General features: G+C 50.1%; 1 protein-coding gene across 1 annotated transcript in view; it reads right to left on the bottom strand.

Moving 5' to 3' along the window:
- The window catches only part of kcp (kielin cysteine rich BMP regulator), a 370,984-nt gene that overhangs the window by 18,921 nt on the left and 333,275 nt on the right, over positions 1–18,788 (bottom strand). The window contains exons 44-46 of the mRNA XM_070897288.1: positions 16,212–16,294; positions 14,690–14,789; positions 14,416–14,504 (exon numbers count right to left, since the gene is read on the bottom strand). Coding sequence (XP_070753389.1) covers positions 14,416–14,504; positions 14,690–14,789; positions 16,212–16,294 — 272 coding nt within the window. The remainder of the gene's footprint in view (positions 1–14,415; positions 14,505–14,689; positions 14,790–16,211; positions 16,295–18,788) is intronic.

Here is an 18,788-nt window from a genome sequence, read left to right as displayed (position 1 = left end):
GGGCACTAACGTGAGTGTCTCTCACCTGTGGTGATTCCGGCCTGTCCGGGCTGACCGCAGGGACTGTTGTTCTTCTGATTGCTCTTGTTGCTTGTTCACTGGCGGTGTTGTGAGCTCCATCTCATGGTCTTCTTCAGGTTCCTCCATATCGATGCTTTTTTTTTACTTGGTCCAGATGCTTTCGACATATCTGACCATTGTTGAGTTTTACCACGATGACCCTATTCCCCTCTTTGTCAATTCCAGTACCCTCAAGCCATTTGGGCCCCATGGCATGATTGAGGACGAGTACAGGATCATTTATTTCTATACATCTCCCCCTCGAATTACAGTCATGGTACTCGTTTTGTAACTTGTGCTTGCCCTCAACTATGTCGGTCGGGCCTGGGTGAATGAGGGACAACTGAGTTTTGAGCGTCCGTTTCATTAGTAGCTCTGCGGACGGGACCCCCGTGAGCGAGTGCGGTTGGGATCTATAGGCCAACAGGAGGCGTGATAGGCGGCATTGTAGGGAGGGTCCCTGAATCCTGAGCATACCTTGCTTAATGATTTGGACCGCACGTTCCGCCTGGCCATTGGAGGCCGGCTTGAACGGTGCAGTCCTGACGTGGTTGATGCCATTGCCCAACATGAACTCCCGGAATTTATAGCTTGTGAAACATGGGCCATTGTCACTAACCAGGATGTCCGGCAAGCCGTGGGTTGTGAAGATCGCACGTAGGCTTTCCACGGTGGTGGATGTCGTGCATGAATTCAGAATGATGCACTCGATCCATTTTGAGTACGCATCTACCACAATAAGGAACATCTTCCTCATGGACAGGCCCACGTAGTCAACATGAATGCGTGACCACAGCTTGGTGGGCCAGGGCTATGGGCTGAGCGGAGCCTCCCTGGGGGCATTACCCAGCTGGGCACACATCGTGCACCTGCGAACACAGTGTTCCAGGTCTGAATCGATACCAGGCCACCCAAACGTGTGACCGGGCAATGGCCTTCATCAGCACAATGCCTGGGTGCTCGCTGTGGAGTTCCCTGATGAATGCCTCCCTGCCCTTCTGGGACATAACTACCCGGCTGCCCCATAGTAGGCAGTTGGCTTGGATGGAGAGCTCATCCTTCCGTCTGTGGAACGGTCTGACCTCCTCGGGTCATGCTCCGTGTGCGGTCACCCAAACCCTAGTTAGGTCACATTTCTTAATCAGGGATAGGAGGGGATCTCTGTTTGTCCAGATTTTGATCTGGCGGGCTTTGATGGGGGAACCTGCACTGTCAAAGGCACCGATGGCCATGACCATCTCAACGCTTTGCTCAGCTGCCCCCTCGGTGGTGGCCAGTGGGAGCCTGCTGAGCGCGTCAGCGCAGTTTTCAGTGCTGGGCCGGTGCCGGATGGAGTAGTCATAAGCAGCGAGGGTGAGAGCCCATCGCTGTATGCGAGCTGATGTGTTGGCATTGACAGCTTTGCTGTCTGACAACAGGGATGTTAATGGCTTGTGGTCCGTCTCTAATTCAAACTTCCTACCAAAGAGGGACTGATGCATTTATTTTTACACCATAGACACATGCGAGCACTTCCTTCTTGACCATCAGTGTCTCGACCAGTGATGAGGACGTCTTCCTGGAATACGATCATTCCGGGAATGGATTTAAGCAGGCTTTCCATGTTTCGTTGAAAAATTGCGGCCGCTGATCGAATGCCAAACGGGCACCTGTTATAAGCGAACAGTCCCTTGTGCGTGGTGATGGTGGTCTGTAGTTTGGATTTGTCGGCCAGTGCCTGGGTCATGTAGGCTGAAGTGAGGTCCAACTTGGTGAACAGCTTGCCGCCTGCCAGCGTGGCGAAGAGGTCCTCCACTCTTGGGAGTGGGTATTGGTCTTGTAGGGACACCCGATTGATGGTGGCCTTGTAGTCGCCACAGATCCTGACAGAGCCATCCGCTTTTAGAACGGGAATGATGGGGCTCGCCCAGTTGCTGAATTCAACAGGCTAGATGATGCCCTCAACAGCCGGTCCAATTTGCTCTTGAATTTTTCCCGCATCACATACGGCACCACTCTGGCTTTGTGGTGCGCTGGCCTGACATCCGGGGTGATGTGTATCACTACTTTAGTGCCTTTCAAAGTCCCGATGCCCGGTTGGAATAGTGAATTAAATTGTTGCAGAACTTGTGAGCACGAACTTCGCTCCACCGATGACATTGCGTGCACATCCCCCCATTTCCAGTTCATCTCGGCTAACCAGCTCCCTCCCAACAGTGCGGGACCATTGCCCGGGATAATCCAGAGCAGCAGCTGATTCACTAACCCATTGTGTGTGACAGCCAACATTGCACTGCCTAGCACCGGAATGATTTATTTGGTGCAAGTCCGTAATTGTGTCTCAATATGTGCTAATTTGGGTCAACTGGCTTTGATCTGCCATAGCTTCTCAAATTGCTAAATGCCCATGAGTGCCTGGCTGGCCCCAGTGTCTAGCTCCATGCATACTGGGATACCGTTTAGTAAGACCCTCATCATCATTGGTGGCGTTTTGGTGTATGAGCTGTGAATATTTGCCGCATGGACCCGCTGAACCTCGGCATCCATCGGTTTTCCCCGTGTCATCCTGCCTCAAAGAACCCTCTTCTGGTACATCTGCCTCATATATAAGTCTGGTTGCAGGCTTCCTGCACATTCGAGCTAAATGGCCACTGAGATTGCAATTTCTGCAGACAAACTGTTGGAATCTGCAAGATCTAGCTGAGTGTTTTCCCCCACACCTCCAGCATGAGTTAAAGTTTCCATTGTTGGGGACAAAGGGACTATGGCCAGGAATTCCGCGCTGACTGTCCCTTTGACTGCTCTTAAGTACCCTATTAGTGGGTGTCAAGGGCCCCATCCCGGGCCGCATTGTCCACTATGATGCCGTAAATGTCCGTTCAGCCTGCCATCGTCTCTGTTGAGGCCCTGCTCTGGGGTCTATTGCTGCCTGGGGAATGTCGGACTGCCCCTGCCTGCCTGCGGGGCTCTGAGTCTCATTGATGATATTGACTCCCTGATCCATCGCCGCGTTGGAGGCAGAATTGCGCGCCTATATTATTTTCATCTCTTCCTCCCCCGCCATGAAAGTTTGAGCTAACAACGACGCTTCCAAGGTCAAATCCTTGGTCTCAATTAATTTGCGGAAGATTCCCGCGTGACTGATGCCCTTGATAAAGAAGTCCCTTAGCATCTCCCCCCTGCAGGCGTCTGTGAATTTACAGAGGCTGGCCAAACGCCGGAGGTCCGCTACGAAGTCCGGTATGCTCTGTCCTTCACGACGTCGGTGGGTGTAGATTCTGTGTTGGGCCATATGTATGCTGCTCGCCGATTTGAGGTGCTCCCTGATCAATTTGCTAAGTTCTTCAAAGGTTTTGTCCGACGGCTTTTCGGGTGCTAGTAAGTCCTTGATGAGCGCATAAGTCTTTGGCCCGCAGCTGGTCAAAAGGTGAGCCCTTTGCTTGTCGGCCGCTGCAGCTCCCAGCCATTCTTTGGTAACGAAGCTTTGCTGAAGCCTCTTGACAAAATCGTCCCAGCCCTCCCCAACACAGTATCGTTCCTCTGTGCTACCGGTGGCCATTCTCGTGGGTCGTGAATTCCCGTTTCTCGTCGCCAATGTAAAGTCCTTACTCTACCACACGAGGCACATTCTGGGGACAAGGTCACTCTGTGACCTTAACTCTTTATTTCAGGACTCCAGAAGTGATGACCCTGCGTGGGACCTCCCTTTATATACCCGAGTGATCAGGCGTGTCTCCCACAAGTTCACCCCCTGTGGTCAAGGTGTGCATCTAGATTGAGTGTATACAGTAATACAGTGGTGTTACATTGTGGTTACAAACATGACAGAGGGAGAGAGAGAGAGAGGTGGAAACTTGTATTGATTGGAGAGAGGTGAAATTATTGATTTATTGAATTATTACTCCCAGAGTTTTCAATATGAATATGGAATTAGTTGAGGAAGCATTAGTTGAAGAAGTTATGAATGGAGGGGAGGATGTGGCCCAATTGGAAGTGGAGATTGGAGGACAGTAGCGTGCAGATGCTTCTCTGAGGAGGCCAATGCTGCCCTCGTTCAGGAGGTAGAAAGTTGATGGGCGCAATTGACCTGGAATGGTCATGGGAAACCATCCCCCGGGTGTACCAGCGAATATGGGCTGAAATTGCGGGGGTGGTGAAGGCGTCCATACATGATGTAAAAGAGCCGAACCAGTGCCGCAGGCGCTGGAACCACCTCATTGATTCTGGCAAAGTTACATTTATTTATTTAATAAATTGTAATGATGCAATGCTTATTGTAAATGTAGAACTGCAGGATTGTAATTGGGCTGGTAATCTTGGTGTCATGCGTTTAATCCTAACCTCGATCTTATTCAAGTTATTATCAGACGGTAGATATAACCGTGCATTTAATTGCATACGGCGCGTATTAGCATATAATGTTAACATTGACGATGATTAGCATGGGATGACTAATTGGGGATTGTCTGTGTGCTGTGTGTGTTGTGTTGTGTAATAGTGATAATAATAATAATGTGATATCTGTTAGTAATCTGATATATATCATATCTGTAATAGTTCCTCGGCAATGATCTTGTGCCTCTTGATACCTTTACAGAAAAAACTGTCCAAGAATCGTGCTGTGCAGAAGTGCACTGGAGGGGGACCAGGAGATCATTCCCCTTTAACAGACATTGAGGAAAGGGCGTTGGCCTTGATGGGAGTGTACAACAGGTCGGGCACCCGTGGTGGTGCTGAACCAGTTACAGCTCCACGTGAGTAATGTATAAACCATTGGGTGATTTAATTTAATGCCATTTCAGTATAGTATATAATTGATGTGATAGAAACATAGAAAATAGGTGCAGGAGTAGGCCATTCGGCCCTTTGAGCCTGCACCGCCATTCAATGAGTTCATGGCTGAACATGCAACTTCAGTACCCCATTCCTGCTTTCTCGCCATACCCCTTGATCCCCCGAGTAGTAAGGACTACACCTAACTCCTTTTTGAATATATTTAGTGTATTGGCCTCAGTAACTTTCTGTGGTAGAGAATTCCACAGGTTCACTACTCTCTGGGTGAAGAAGTTTCTCCTCATCTCGGTCCTAAATGGCTTACCCCTTATCCTTAAACTGTGACCCCTGGTTCTGGACTTCCCCAACATTGGGAACATTCTTCCTGAATCTAACCTGTCTAAACCCATCAGAATTTTAAACATTTCTATGAGATCCCCTCTCATTCTTCTGAACTCCAGTGAATTCAAGCCCAGTTCACCCAGTCTTTCTTGATATGTCAGTCCCGCCATCCCGGGAATCAGTCTGGTGAACCTTTGCTGCATTCCCTCAATAGCAAGAATGTCCTTCCTCAAGTTAGGAGACCAAAACTGTACACAATACTCCAGGTGTGGCCTCACCAAGGCCCTGTACAACTGTAGTAACACCTCCCTGCCCCTGTACTCAAATCCCCTTGCTATGAAGGCCATTTGCTTTCTTAACCGCCTGCTGTACCTGCATGCCAACCTTCAATGACTGATGTACCATGACACCCAGGTCTCGTTGCACCTCCCCTTTTCCTAATCTGTCACCATTCAGATAATAGTCTGTCTCTCTGTTTTTACCACCAAAGTGGATAACCTCACATTTATCCACATTATACTTCATCTGCCATGCATTTGCCCACTCACCTAACCTATCCAAGTCACTCTGCAGCCTCATAGCATCCTCCTCGCAGCTCACACTGCCACCCAACTTAGTGTCATCTGCAAATTTGGAGATTCTACATTTAATCCCCTCGTCTAAATCATTAATGTACTGTAAACAGCTGGGGCCCCAGCACAGAACCTTGCGGTACCCCACTAGTCACTGCCTGCCATTCTGAAAAGTACCCATTTACTCCTACTCTTTGCTTCCTGTCTGCCAACCAGTTCTCAATCCACGTCAGCACACTACCCCCAATCCCATATGCTTTAACTTTGCACATTAATCTCTTGTGTGGGACCTTGTCGAAAGCCTTCTGAAAGTCCAAATACATCACATCAACTGGTTCTCCCATGTCCACTCGACTGGAAACATCCTCAAAGAATTCTAGAAGATTTGTCAAGCATGATTTCCCTTTCACAAATCCATGCTGACTTGGACCTATCATGTCACCTCTTTCCAAATGCGCTGCTATGCCATCCATAATAATTGATTCCATCATTTTACCCACTACCGATATCAGGCTGACCGGTCTATAATTCCCTGTTTTCTCTCTTCCTCCTTTTTTAAAAAGTGGGGTTACATTGGCTACCCTTCACTCCATAGGAACTGATCCAGAGTCTATGGAATGTTGGAAAATGACTGTCAATGCATCCGCCATTTCCAAGGCCACCTCCTTAAGTACTCTGGGATGCAGTCCATCAGGCCATGTTATTTAATGTTATGTGATGTTATGTAATTAATGATGGGATCATGAAATATCATTGTAATGCAATGCAGATTCTGTACTATCATGATGTTAATTATATGTGAGGTCTATCAGTATTAAGAGCAGTAGTGTTGCACCTCGTGTATATGCCTGCGTAGCATAAACATTCTCATGTGACTGCCATCCCCTTCTCTTCTACAAACCTCATTTATGTTTTCTAGGTCAACAGGCCTTCCAGGTTCTCTAGTCGCCCCAGGTTCGCCCTGCTCGGCATTATCCTTCACAGGATCCCCAGGTTCAAGTTCAAGTTGCACCTGTTGTCTCTGGAGGCGAGGAGACAAGAGCCTCTCCTGTACTCCTGCAGGTCCTCCTTTCCACTGGAGGACAGTGAGGGGGTGGAGGAGGAGCCTGCAGCCCAATTATCTTGTGCCCCTGCGGCCATGGCCTCTTCGACCGAGGAGATAGTGGGGCCAAGCGGCCTATGGCAAGGTACCCCGAGTGGTTCCATGCCTGCGGCGACCCCGCGGAGGTTGGTTCGGCAAGGTCGGACTGCTCCGAGACCAGCGGATCTTCAGGTGGACATGGTCAATTTGTCCAGAACGAACATCGATATAGGTCGAGAGCTCCTCCAGGCAATTGGCGGCTTATCTGGCCAGGTTGCCGCTCTGTCCGCGATCGTCTCCGAGAAGATGATGCGGATAGCAGTGGCGCTGGAAATAACCGAGGCCATGGAAGCCAGAGAGCAGCTAGTGGTCCCCGGTACGACACTGCACCCCAAGGTGCAGTACCGCCATTGTTAAGGACACATGTGAGTCAGGAGGAAGGCCCTGCGAGGAAACGTCCTCTCCATCTACAGCCCAATCAATGGATCTGCCGTCACCCACCCCCGCTCCCCTACCGAAGCAGCGCTCGAGGTGCCCTGTTGCAAAGCGGCTTGGAGTTGGTAGGGTAAGGGAAAGAGTTGGGGTACAGATACGGGGGTGGAGGGATGGGGGGGATGAAAAGGGGAGGCGTGGCCGCAGGTAAGGAGGGTGTGGATTGTTATAATTGTTCTTGTTAAAAAAATGTGTTGAATGTTGGGTGGGTGAATGTGTGTTATATCTATAATTGTTTTTTAAAGTATGTTGTTGTTGCTGTTGTTCTTATTGTAGTTGTTAATTAAAAAAATTTTCACTGTTGGGGTGGGGGTAGGGGGTACATGCGTGTTAATAAAATTTGTTGTTAGTTATAACTGTTTCACTGTTGGGATGGGGGAGAGGGATGCATGGGTTTTAACTTGATATGTTTGTTAAAAAAAAATTGTAGTAATAACATGAACATTTTTTTATTTAACTTAACATTATTGTGCAGTGTCTTCAAATAGCAGAAATGGTAAGCATATACAAAGTTTGCAAATAGTGGTGAGGCCAGGCCAGGAAAGACAAAGATTAAACGTAACGTAACACAACTGTAACTGTAACTGTCACCACCGTAAAACAAAGCATTCATTTATGAGCTGCAGACACAACAGTCTTGCAGCTGCGTAACTACCATGGGCCCTTTCCTGCGGTCGAGGGGGGGGTGGGGTCATGGTTTCTGCTGTGTATCTGTAAAGCATGCACTCCCATGTTCCATCACCAGGGAGCGCATTCCCTGAAGTCCCAAGGGATCCCAGCATCCTTTGGGAGCACTGTATATAAGCCGGCCCCTAAGGCCTGTTCCTCTCTCTGGAGTGTCTTAATAAAGACTGAGGTCACTGTTACTTTAACCTCCCTGTGTGCCATCTCATCTGTGTTAGGAACACAATAACTGGAGACGACTATACGAATCCAACGCAAAGATGCAGCAAACTGTGGGCATCCTGGAGAAGTTCTCGGAGGGTGAGGACTGGGAAGCCTATGTTGAACGGCTAGACCAGTACTTTGTAGCCAACGAGCTGGACGGAGAAGGAAGCGCTGCAAAAAGGAGAGCGGTCCTCCTCACGGTCTGCGGGGCACCGACCTACAGCCTCATGAAGAATCTTCTGGCTCCAGTGAAACCCACAGATAAGTCGTATGAGGAGCTGTGTACACTGGTTCGGGAGCATCTTAACCTGAGGGAGAGCGTGCTGATGGCGAGGTATCGGTTCTACACATGCCAGCGATCTGAAGGTCAGGAAGTGGCGAGCTATGTCGCCGGGCTAAGGCAACTTGCAGGACAATGTGAGTTTGATGGCTACATGGAGCAAATGCTCAGAGACTTTTTGTACTGGGCATTGGCCACGAGACCATCCTACGCAAACTAGAGACACCGACCCTCAGTAAGGCCATTGCGATAGCACCAGTGATAACACCAAACAAATCTCTCAGCACACAAGTGCTCGCAATGTTCATAAATTAACTGGAACTGTGTTTGCAAGCAGAAATATACAGGGCAGAAACCACGAGTCTGCAACTGCCAGCAGGTCTCAGGTGACCCAGATGACTGAGTCCGCAACAAAGGATGAATGCAAGGCAATTCACACCTTGTTGGCGTTGTGGAGGCTTTCATTCAGACTATTCATGCTGCTTCAAAGCGTATATTAGCAAGAGCTGTGGAACAATGGGACACCTCCAACGAGCTTGCAGACGAGCTGCAAGCTCTACAAAACCTGCTAACCACCACGTGGCAGAGGAAGATCAGTCCATGGTGGATCAAAGCAATTTCAAGCCTGAGAGAGAGGAGGCAGATGCTGAAGTACACAGGATGCACACATTTTCGATGAAATGTCCACCTATAATGCTAAATGTAAAATTGAATGGCTTACCCGTAGCCATGGAACTGGACACTGGCGCTAGCCAATCCATCATGAGTAAAAAGATGTTTGAGAGACTGTGGTGCAACAAGGCACTCAGACCAGCCCTGAGCCCCATCCACATGAAACTGAGAATGTACACCAAAGAGCTTATCACTGTCCTGGGCAGCGCCATGGTCAAGGACACCTATGAGGGCACGGTGCATGAACTGCCACTCTGGATTGACCCGGGCGATGGCCCCACACTGCTTGGAAGGAGCTGGCTGGGCAAAATCCGCTGGAACTGGGGTGACATCCGAGCACTATCACATGTCGATAAGGCCTCATGTAACCAGGTTCTTAACAAATTTCCTTCCCTTTTTGAGCCAGGCATTGGAAACTTTTCCAGGGCGAAGGTGCGGATTCACTTAGTCTCAGAGGCATGACCCATTCACCCCAAGGCACGAGCGGTGCCTCACATGATGAGGGAGTGAGTGGAAATCGAGCTGGACAGGCTGCAACGCGAGGGCATCATCTCCCCAATGGAATTCAGCGAGTGGTCCAGCCCGATTGTTCCAGTACTCAAAACTGATGGCACGGTCAGGGTTTGCGGCGATTATAAAGTAACTATTAATCGTTTCTCGCTACAGGACCAATACCACCTACCTATGGCAGATGACCTATTTGCAACGCTGGCAGGAGGCAAGACGTTCACCAAGCTCGACCTGACTTCGGCCTATATGATGCAGGAGCTGGAGGAGTCTTCGAAGGGCCTCACCTGCATCAACGCGCACAAGGGACTGTTCATCTACAACAGATGCCCGTTTGGAATTCGGTCGGCTGCAGCGATCTTCCAGAGAAACATGAGAGCCTACTCAAGTCAGTACCTCGCACGGTGGTTTTTCAGGATGACATATTGGTCACGGGTCGGGACACCGTCGAGCACCTGCAAAACCTGGAGGAGGTCCTCCAGCGACTGGATCGCGTAGGGCTGCAGCTGAAGAGGTCGAAATGTGTCTTCATGGCAACAGAAGTGGAGTTTTTGGGGAGAAAGATCGTGGCGGACGGCATTCGGCCCACAGACGCCAAGACAGAGGCTATCAGGAACGCACCCAGGTCACAGAACGTCACGGAACTGCGGTCGTTCCTGGGACTCCTCAACTATTTTGGTAACTTCCTACCGGGGTTAAGCTCCCTTTTAGAGCCCCTACATGTGTTATTGTGTAAAGGTGAGAACTGGGTATGGGAAAAAAACAAGTAATTGCTTTTGAGAAAGCAGAAACATTTTATGTTCCAACAAGCTGCTTGTATTGTATAACCCATGTAAAAGACTTGTGCTAGCATGTGATGCATCATCGTACGGAGTTGGGTGTGTATTACAACAAGCTAACATTGCAGGGAAGTTGCAACCTGTCGCCTATGCCTGTCTAAGGCCGAGAGGGCCTACAGCATGATTGCGAAAGAGGCATTAGCGTGTGTGTTTGGGGTAAAGAAAATGCATCAGTACCTGTTTGGCCTCAAATTTGAGCTGGAAACTGATCACAAGCCCCTCACATCCCTGTTCGCTGAAAACAAGGGGATAAATACTAATGCCTCAGCCCGCATACAAAGGTGGGCACTCGCGCTATCAGCATATAACTATACCATCCGCCACAGGCCAGGCACCGAGAACTGTGTGGATGCTCTCAGTCGGCTACCATTGCCCACCACGGGGGTGGAAATGGCGCAACTTGCAAACTTGTTGATGGTGGCGCAGCCCTCAGACTTGTTGATGGTCATGGAAGCATTTGAAAATGATAAATCACCCTGTCACGGCCCGCCAGATTAGGACTTAGACCAGCCAAGATCCTCTGCTGTCCCTCGTAAAAAAAACTGTGCACTGCATGGGAGCTGGGCCAGCATCCCCATTGAAATACAAGAGCTAATCAAGCCGTTCTAGCGGCAAAAGGATGAGCTGCCCATTCAGGCAGACTGTTGTGGGGTAACTGCGTAGTGCTACCCAAAAAGGACAGGGAGACGTTCATCTCGGATCTCCACAGCACACACCCGGGTATAGTAATGATGAAAGCGACAGCCAGATCCCACGTGTGGTGGCCGGGTATCGACTCTGACTTTGAGTCCTGTGTACGGCAATGCAGCATGTGTGCTCAGTTGAGCAACGCGCCCAGAGAGGCACCACTAAGTTTGTGGTCCTGGTCCTCCAGACCATGGTCGAGGATCCATGTCGACTATGTGGGCCCGTTTCTCGGTAAAATGTTCCTGGTGGTGGTGGATGCTTTTTCAAAATGGATTGAATGTGAAATAATGTTGGGAAGCACCGCCACCGCCACCATTGAAAGCCTTAGGGCCATGTTTGCCACCCATAGCCTGCCTGACATACTGGTCAGTGACAATGGGCCATGTTTCACCAGTGTCGAATTTAAAGAATTCATGACCCGCAATGGGATCAAACATGTCACCTCGGCCCCGTTTAAACCAGCCTCCAATGGGCAGGCAGAGCGGGCAGTACAAACTATCAAACAGAGCCTCAAATGAGTCACAGAAGGCTCACTCCAAACCCGCCTGTCCCGTGTACTGCTCAGCTACCGCACGAGACCCCACTCGCTCACAGGGGTGACCCCGGCTGAGCTACTCATGAAAAGGACACTTAAAACCAGACTCTCGTTGGTTCACCCCAACCTGCATGATCAGGTAGAGAGCAGTCGGCAGCAACAAAGTGTAAACGATGGTCGTGCTACTGTGTCACGGGAAATTGATCTGAATGACCCTGTGTATGTGCTAAACTATGGACATGGTCCCAAGTGGATCACGGGCATGGTGATAGCTAAAGAAGGGAGTAGGGTGTTTGTAGTCAAACTAGACAATGGACAAATTTGCAGAAAGCACCTGGACCAAACGAGGCTGCGGTTCACAGACTGCCCTGAACAACCCACAGCAGACACTACCTTTTTCGAGCCCACAACACACACCCAAAGGATCAACGACACCACCCCGGACCAGGAAATCGAACCCATCACGCCCAACAACCCAGCAAGGCCAGGCTCACCCAGCAGCCCTGCAGGGCCAACAACACGCCAGCCCAGCGAGGGCACAGCCAACACACCAGAACAGGCATTTGTACCGAGGCGGTCCACCAGGGAAAAAAAGGCTCCCGACCGCCTCACCTTGTAAATAGTTTTCACTTTGACTTTGGGGGGGAGTGATGTTGTGTATCTGTAAAGCATGCACTCCCATGTTCCGTCACCAGCGATCGCATCCCCTGAAGTCCCAAGGGATCCCAGCATCCCTTGGGAGCACTGTATATAAGCCGGCCCCTAAGGCCTGTTCCTCTCTCTGGAGTGTCTTAATAAAGACTGAGGTCACGGTTATTTTAACCTCCCTGTGTGCAATCTCATCTGTGTTCGGAACACAATAGTTTCAACGCCAGCCTGACTTTCCTCCCGGAGGTCCTCGTCAAACTCCTCGTCCTCCTCTTCTGCCTTCCCTCTCTCCTGAGGTGGACCGGCAGTCCCATCTGGCAATTCTTGTTCCTTCCTGATAGCTAAGTTATGCAACATGCAGCACACCACAATGAATTGAGCGACCTGCTCAGGGTGGTATTGTAATTCACCTCCTGAGTGGTCCAGGCATCTGAAGCGCTGCTTAAGCACTCCAATTGTCTTTTCGACAATATTGCGTGTGGCTATGTGGCTTTCATTGTTTCGCTTCCGTCTGGGGCTTCCGTAGTGGGGGGGGTCATCAGCCAGCTGGCAAGACCATATCCTTTATCCCCCAGCATCCAATCGTGACCTTGTGGCTGACTGTTAAACAGGTCAGAGACAATGATCTCACGCAAGTTGTGCGCATCATGGATGCTCCCTGGAAATGTTGCCTTTACTGCCATTATTATTTGCTTGTGGTCAACAACGAGTTGCACATTCAGGGAGTGGAATCCCTTTCGGTTCTGAAACACCTCTGCATACTGTAAAGGTGCTCGCATGGCGATGTGCATACATTCTACTGCTCCCTGCATCTTGGGGAAGTTTGCTATTCTCAAGAAACCCAAAGCCCTCTCAGTCTGTGCCTCCCTGGTCATAGGGAACCTTATAAAATCCATCCTGTGAGTGTAAAGGGCTTCAGTCATTTGTCGAATGCAGCAATGTGTGGCGTGCTGAGAGATACCGCAAATATCGCCAGCTGAGGCCTAAAAGAAGCCCGATGCACAGAAGGAAAGTGCCACAGTAACCTTGACCTCAACGGGCAATGCGGTCCTGATGGTGCTGTTAGGCTGCAGATCTCCCTTAATGAACTGGCATATATCACTGATGACCTCCTTTCGAAAACGCAGCCTCCTAAGGCACGTGTTCTTGGACAAGTTGAGGTATGACCGCTTATCACTGTAAGTGCGTCGGGTGTAAGGTCTCCTCCTCCTCAGCAGTCTGCCACCTCTTCGGGCATGTAATGCTCTTCAATATACCTTCTCCCACCTCTAGTCTGCAGCATGTGAGTAGTCATCAATACTGGCTGAGAAATTACAGGCCCCATTACTATTACTATATTATATGTATTCAGAATTCATAAATTGTCCTCCAAAAACTCAATAAAAAATTCAAATTGACCATAATATTAGATGGTTGTTAAGATTTTAAACTACCTTAAAAGCACTCACAAATTAATTCAAAACTCCCATGAATTTGAAGCAGCCTTTTATGAAAAGTCCTCCGAATTATAAAATGCCGTCCATATCGCTGGGTTAAGGTCAGGTGAGTGCAGCTTTTTTTCAGCGATCTTTTGGGCGATATATGGGTAAGATGCCGAAAGTAACGCTCGGCGATATTCTGGGTGGTTTCTGGGTGTAGGTTTCCATAGGTTTCCATTCTAAACTCTCTTCTGGGTGGTACACCATTGATGATGTCATAATTAAAAAATATATATATGGGTGGGCGGTTTAGCTAATTCTTGGCGTTAACTTTATGCCGAAACTAACTTTGGTGATAAATGGGCCATTAATGGGTGTTAGTTTCCATCTTAATTGAAATATGTGTGTTAGACTAAATCTCAGCGGTTAAATGGGCGGTAACTGGGTGGTAGCTGGGTGAAACCGATGGAAAGTCTAGCCATAGAGAGTGACAGAGAAAGAGAGAGAGAAAGAGAGTTACTGTGAGAGAGAAACCTTCAGAGAATGACAGGGAGAGAGAGAGTTACTATGTGAGAGAGAGAGAGACAGAGTGACAGAGAGAGACAGTTACTGTGAGAGAGACAGTAACAAAGAGTAACTTACGTTGCAGGAACATGTGATGCATTCGTCAATAGAGTCAGTCCAAGTCTCACCATCAGAAACACGGCGATTTTTAGCCTCGATCACACATTCTGCAGATTAAACAGTAAAGGGTATGGTCAGGTACAGCACGGGTTAGATACCGAGTAAAGCTCTGGGAATAACGGGGAATAACAGAGCATAACAGGGAAATATTGGAGATTAACTGGAATAACAGAGAATGAATGGGGTTAACGGGGAATTACAGGATTAACGGGGATATTGGGAATAACCCTACCGTCACAGACTGGGCAGCAGGCTCCTGCTGGAGTGAATTGCTCAGCGATCGGGCAGCTTAGCAGGGGGCAGCTCTGGTGGATACAGATCCAGGTCAAGTCCTGCAACAAACACACAGCATCATTTACTGGGGTCAAGTTCAGTCAATGATTACAGCCTGACCCCACTCCACAACAAGATGTCTCTGCTCCCCAGCAGCCATCTAAAAAAAGCATCAATGTGGGACCCTCAATAAAGTCCAGAAACATTGTCTTCAATCCTTCAACATATCACTGGATTTGCTCATGGGCTGTGTGATTGTGTGGGTTACACAGTCTCAACATTGCCACTGTAGGATGGGGCATTGGGTCAGACACTAACCTTTCACCCCAGGAGCTGGGGTCAAATACAGCCCTTGACAGAGTGGGTGAAGGTGTTTGCTATCCGCTGGATTTGCTCGGTGGCGAGTCTCAGTCAAGTTCCTACTGGGCACAGGTCTCTGAGCATCAAACCACACATCCTGCCTCACACACAGTCGACATAAACAGGAGCAGAGTCAACATCAGGCATTCCCAGCACAACACTAGTTAGACACAGAGTAAAACTCCCTCTACACTGTCCCATTAAAACTCCCAGGGCAGGTACATCACGGGTTAGATACAGAGCAAAGCTCCCTCTACACTGTCCCATCAAACACTCCCAGGGCAGATACAGCACGGGTTAGATACAGAGTAAAGCTCCCTCTACACTGTCCCATCAAACACTCCCAGGGCAGGTACAACACGGGTTAGATACAGAGTAAAACTCCCTCTACACTGTCCCATCAAACACTCCCAGGGCAAGTACAGGGGGTGAGATACAGAGTAAGGCTCCCTCTACACTCTCCCATCAAACACTCCCAGGGCAGGTACAGCACGGGTTAGATACAGAGTAGAACTCCCTCTACACTGTCCCATCAAACACTCCCAGAGCAGGTATAGCATGGGGTTAGATACAGAGTAAAACTCCCTCTACACTGTCCCATCAAACACTCCCAGAGCAGGTATAGCATGGGGTTAGATACAGAGTAAAGCTCCCTCTACACTGTCCAATCAAACACTCCCAGGGCAGGTACAGCAAGGGGTTAGATACAGAGTAAAGCTCTTTCTACACTGTCACATCAAGCACTCCCAGGGCAGGTATAGTAACATTGCGACTCTGATCTAGTGCTAATCCCAATGATGGGAGCAGGAATGCTGGCTGCATTCTTAGTCCCCAAACCCAGAGACACTGAGGCAAATTGTAGAATCTTGCGTGGTGAGCAGCAGAGATCAAGGAAGAGCAGAGAGCGGTGAAGGAGATCCGGCTGAGTTTCCCTCCCTAAGTGTGGAGCCCTGGAGCCGATCGTGGCTGTATTGGTGCTGTGGCTGAGCACGGCTAACCCAGACCGGGGTTGGTGCCAGCCTTCGAGTCATTCGGCTCCTCACAGACACCCTGGACAGACTCCTGCCCCTCCCTGCCCTGCGCTACAAGCTGTGGTCCTTCCTCTGTGTCCCAGCACTCACCTTGCACTGGCAGGTAAAACAGGGGTTGTCAGTGGCGAGGAGTTCATTCCCAACCAGGGCAGCAGTGCAGTTACTCAGAGGCTCTGTGATAAAGACAAACAGTCATCAGTCCCAACCTCAGTCGCAAAGTTTAATGGGCCCATTTTACAAATTGGCTGGCATCCTAAACCAAGGCATGCTTCCCCTTTAAATGCAGAGTCCCTTGGGTCAGGCAGTGAGCAGTTTCTGGTGGTGCATTATTGGAGAGGTTTCCCTTTGCATTAGAGTTTCCACGATATCCAGGTGTGGAGTGAGAGATTCTCAGGGGTGAGGAGGCGAGCGAAGGCAATGAGTGGCAGACTGTGTGTGCTGACGCCTTGGCTGCTCCTGTGAGGTGTCAGCTGTGGCTCAGTGGATAGCACTCTTGCATCCGAGTCAGATTATGGGTTCAAACCCCACTCCAGAGACTTGAGCCTATAATCCAGGCTGACACTCTATTGCAGTACCGAGGGAGTGCTGCACTATCAGAGGGGCAGTACTGAGGGAGCACTGCACTGTTGGAGGGGCAGTATTCAGGGAGCGCTGCACTGTCAGAGGGGCAGTACTGAGGGAGCACTGCACTGTTAAAGGGGCAGTATTGAGGGAGCGCTGCACTGTCAGAGGGGCAGTACTGAGGGAGCGCTGCACTGTCAGAGGGGCAGTACTGAGGGAGCGCTGCACTGTCAGAGGGGCAGTATTAAGGGCATGCTGCACTGTCAGAGGGGCAGTACTGAGGGAGCACTGCACTGTCAAAGGGGCAGTACTGAGGGAGCACTGCACTGTCAGAGGGGCAGTACTGAGGGAGTTCTGCACTGTCAGAGGGGCAGTACTGAGGGAGCGTTGCACTGTCAGAGCGGCAGTACTGAGGGAGCGTTGCACTGTCAGAGCGGCAGTATTGAGGGAGCGCTGCACTGTCACAGAGACAGTACTGAGGGAGCACTGCACTGTCAGAGGGGCAGTACTGAGGGAGCACTGCAATGTCAGAGGGGCAGTACTGAGGGAGCACTGCACTGTTAAAGGGGCAGTATTGAGGGAGCGCTGCACTGTCAGAGGAGCAGTACTGAGGGAGCGCTGCACTGTCAGAGGGGCAGTACTGAGGGCATGCTGCACTGTCAGAGGGGCAGTACTGAGGGAGCACTGCACTGTCAGAGAGGCAGTACTGAGGGAGCGCTGCACTGTCAGAGAGACAGTACTGAGGGAGCACTGCACTGTCAGAGGGGCAGTACTGAGGGAGCACTGTACTGTCAGAGGGGCAGTACTGAGGGAGCACTGCACTGTCAGAGGGGCAGTACTGAGGGAGTTCTGCACTGTCAGAGGGGCAGTACTGAGGGAGCACTGCACTGTCAGAGGGGCAGTACTGAGGGAGTTCTGCACTGTCAGAGGGGCAGTACTGAGGGAGCACTGCACTGTCAGAGGGGCAGTACTGAGGGAGTGCTGCACTGTCAGAGGGGCAGTACTGAGGGAGTGCTACACTGTCGGAGGTGCGGTCTTTCAAAAGATCCCACCGTACTGTTTTGAAGAAGAGCAGGGGAGTTATCCCTGGTGTCCTGGCTGTTATTTATCCCTCAAACAGTATCACTAAAAACAGATTCTCTGGACATTATCACAATGTTGTTTGAGTGACCGTGCTATGCACAAATTGGCTGCAGCATTTCCTACATTATAACAATGACTACACTTCAAAAGTAATTCACCCCGCTGGAAATGGGTTGCACCGACCCTTTTTGCTGTGTTTTCACTGCTGTGGTGGATGCAGTGGCCGCTTGCGCAAAATTCAGCTCTGTCTTTTTTTTTCCGAGCGGGGCTGAAGTCAGTCACAGTGGGGGCGGGAGAGGTGGCGGGCAGAGTGTCAGGCACTGTCACTCACCAGCGTAGCGCTAATGATGTCATCACGCTGGCGATTCACCATGTCTCGCCCCTTCACTTAAAGGGGTGGGCCGCTGCGAGCCCCACGATTATTTTACTTCGGTCCACTGGGCCACCAGGGAGGGTTTCGACTGGGCCAGTAGCCTGGCACCCAAGAGGGGCTGCCAGGCTGCCTGTTGGCGGGCCGGCCAAACCTGGGGGCAGAATTGTCGGGCCAACCTGGCAGTCGGCCGCCAATGAAAAATAAGATGGCTGCCGCGGCACTGCACCCTCTCCTTTAATGGCGGCCGCACTGCCATTTTGCACATGTTGCAAACGCAGTCAACCGACCGAAAAAACTGTTGGGGGCACCTCACTGCGGTTGCAAGATTATTTTCGGTGAATTTTGCTTGCGGGGTGGGAGATCGGCGGTGCGTGCTTTGATGACGCACTTAGGAGGGTTTGGCAGCAGCGGAGTGGAAGTGAGGACTGCCGTAAAAACCACCGAGGAGAATTTTGCGAGTGGCGACCATTCGACAAAAAATCGGCGGCCATTTGATACCACCGCGTGCCTGCTGCTTTCTGGCAGTAACAGACCTTATCGGGACATTGAATTTTGTCCCCCCTTTCTTTTAATACTGTAGGCCCTTCAAATAATTGGGTGAAAGTATTAAAATGATAAATGGCATCTGAGAGGTAACTGCAATCCAGTGG

The sequence above is a fragment of the Pristiophorus japonicus genome, chromosome 13, assembly GCF_044704955.1.
Source record: "Pristiophorus japonicus isolate sPriJap1 chromosome 13, sPriJap1.hap1, whole genome shotgun sequence".
Taxonomy (NCBI): domain Eukaryota; kingdom Metazoa; phylum Chordata; class Chondrichthyes; family Pristiophoridae; genus Pristiophorus; species Pristiophorus japonicus.
The sequence above is the reverse complement of the archived record's forward strand: the minus strand, read 5'-3'. Positions and strand labels throughout refer to the sequence as shown.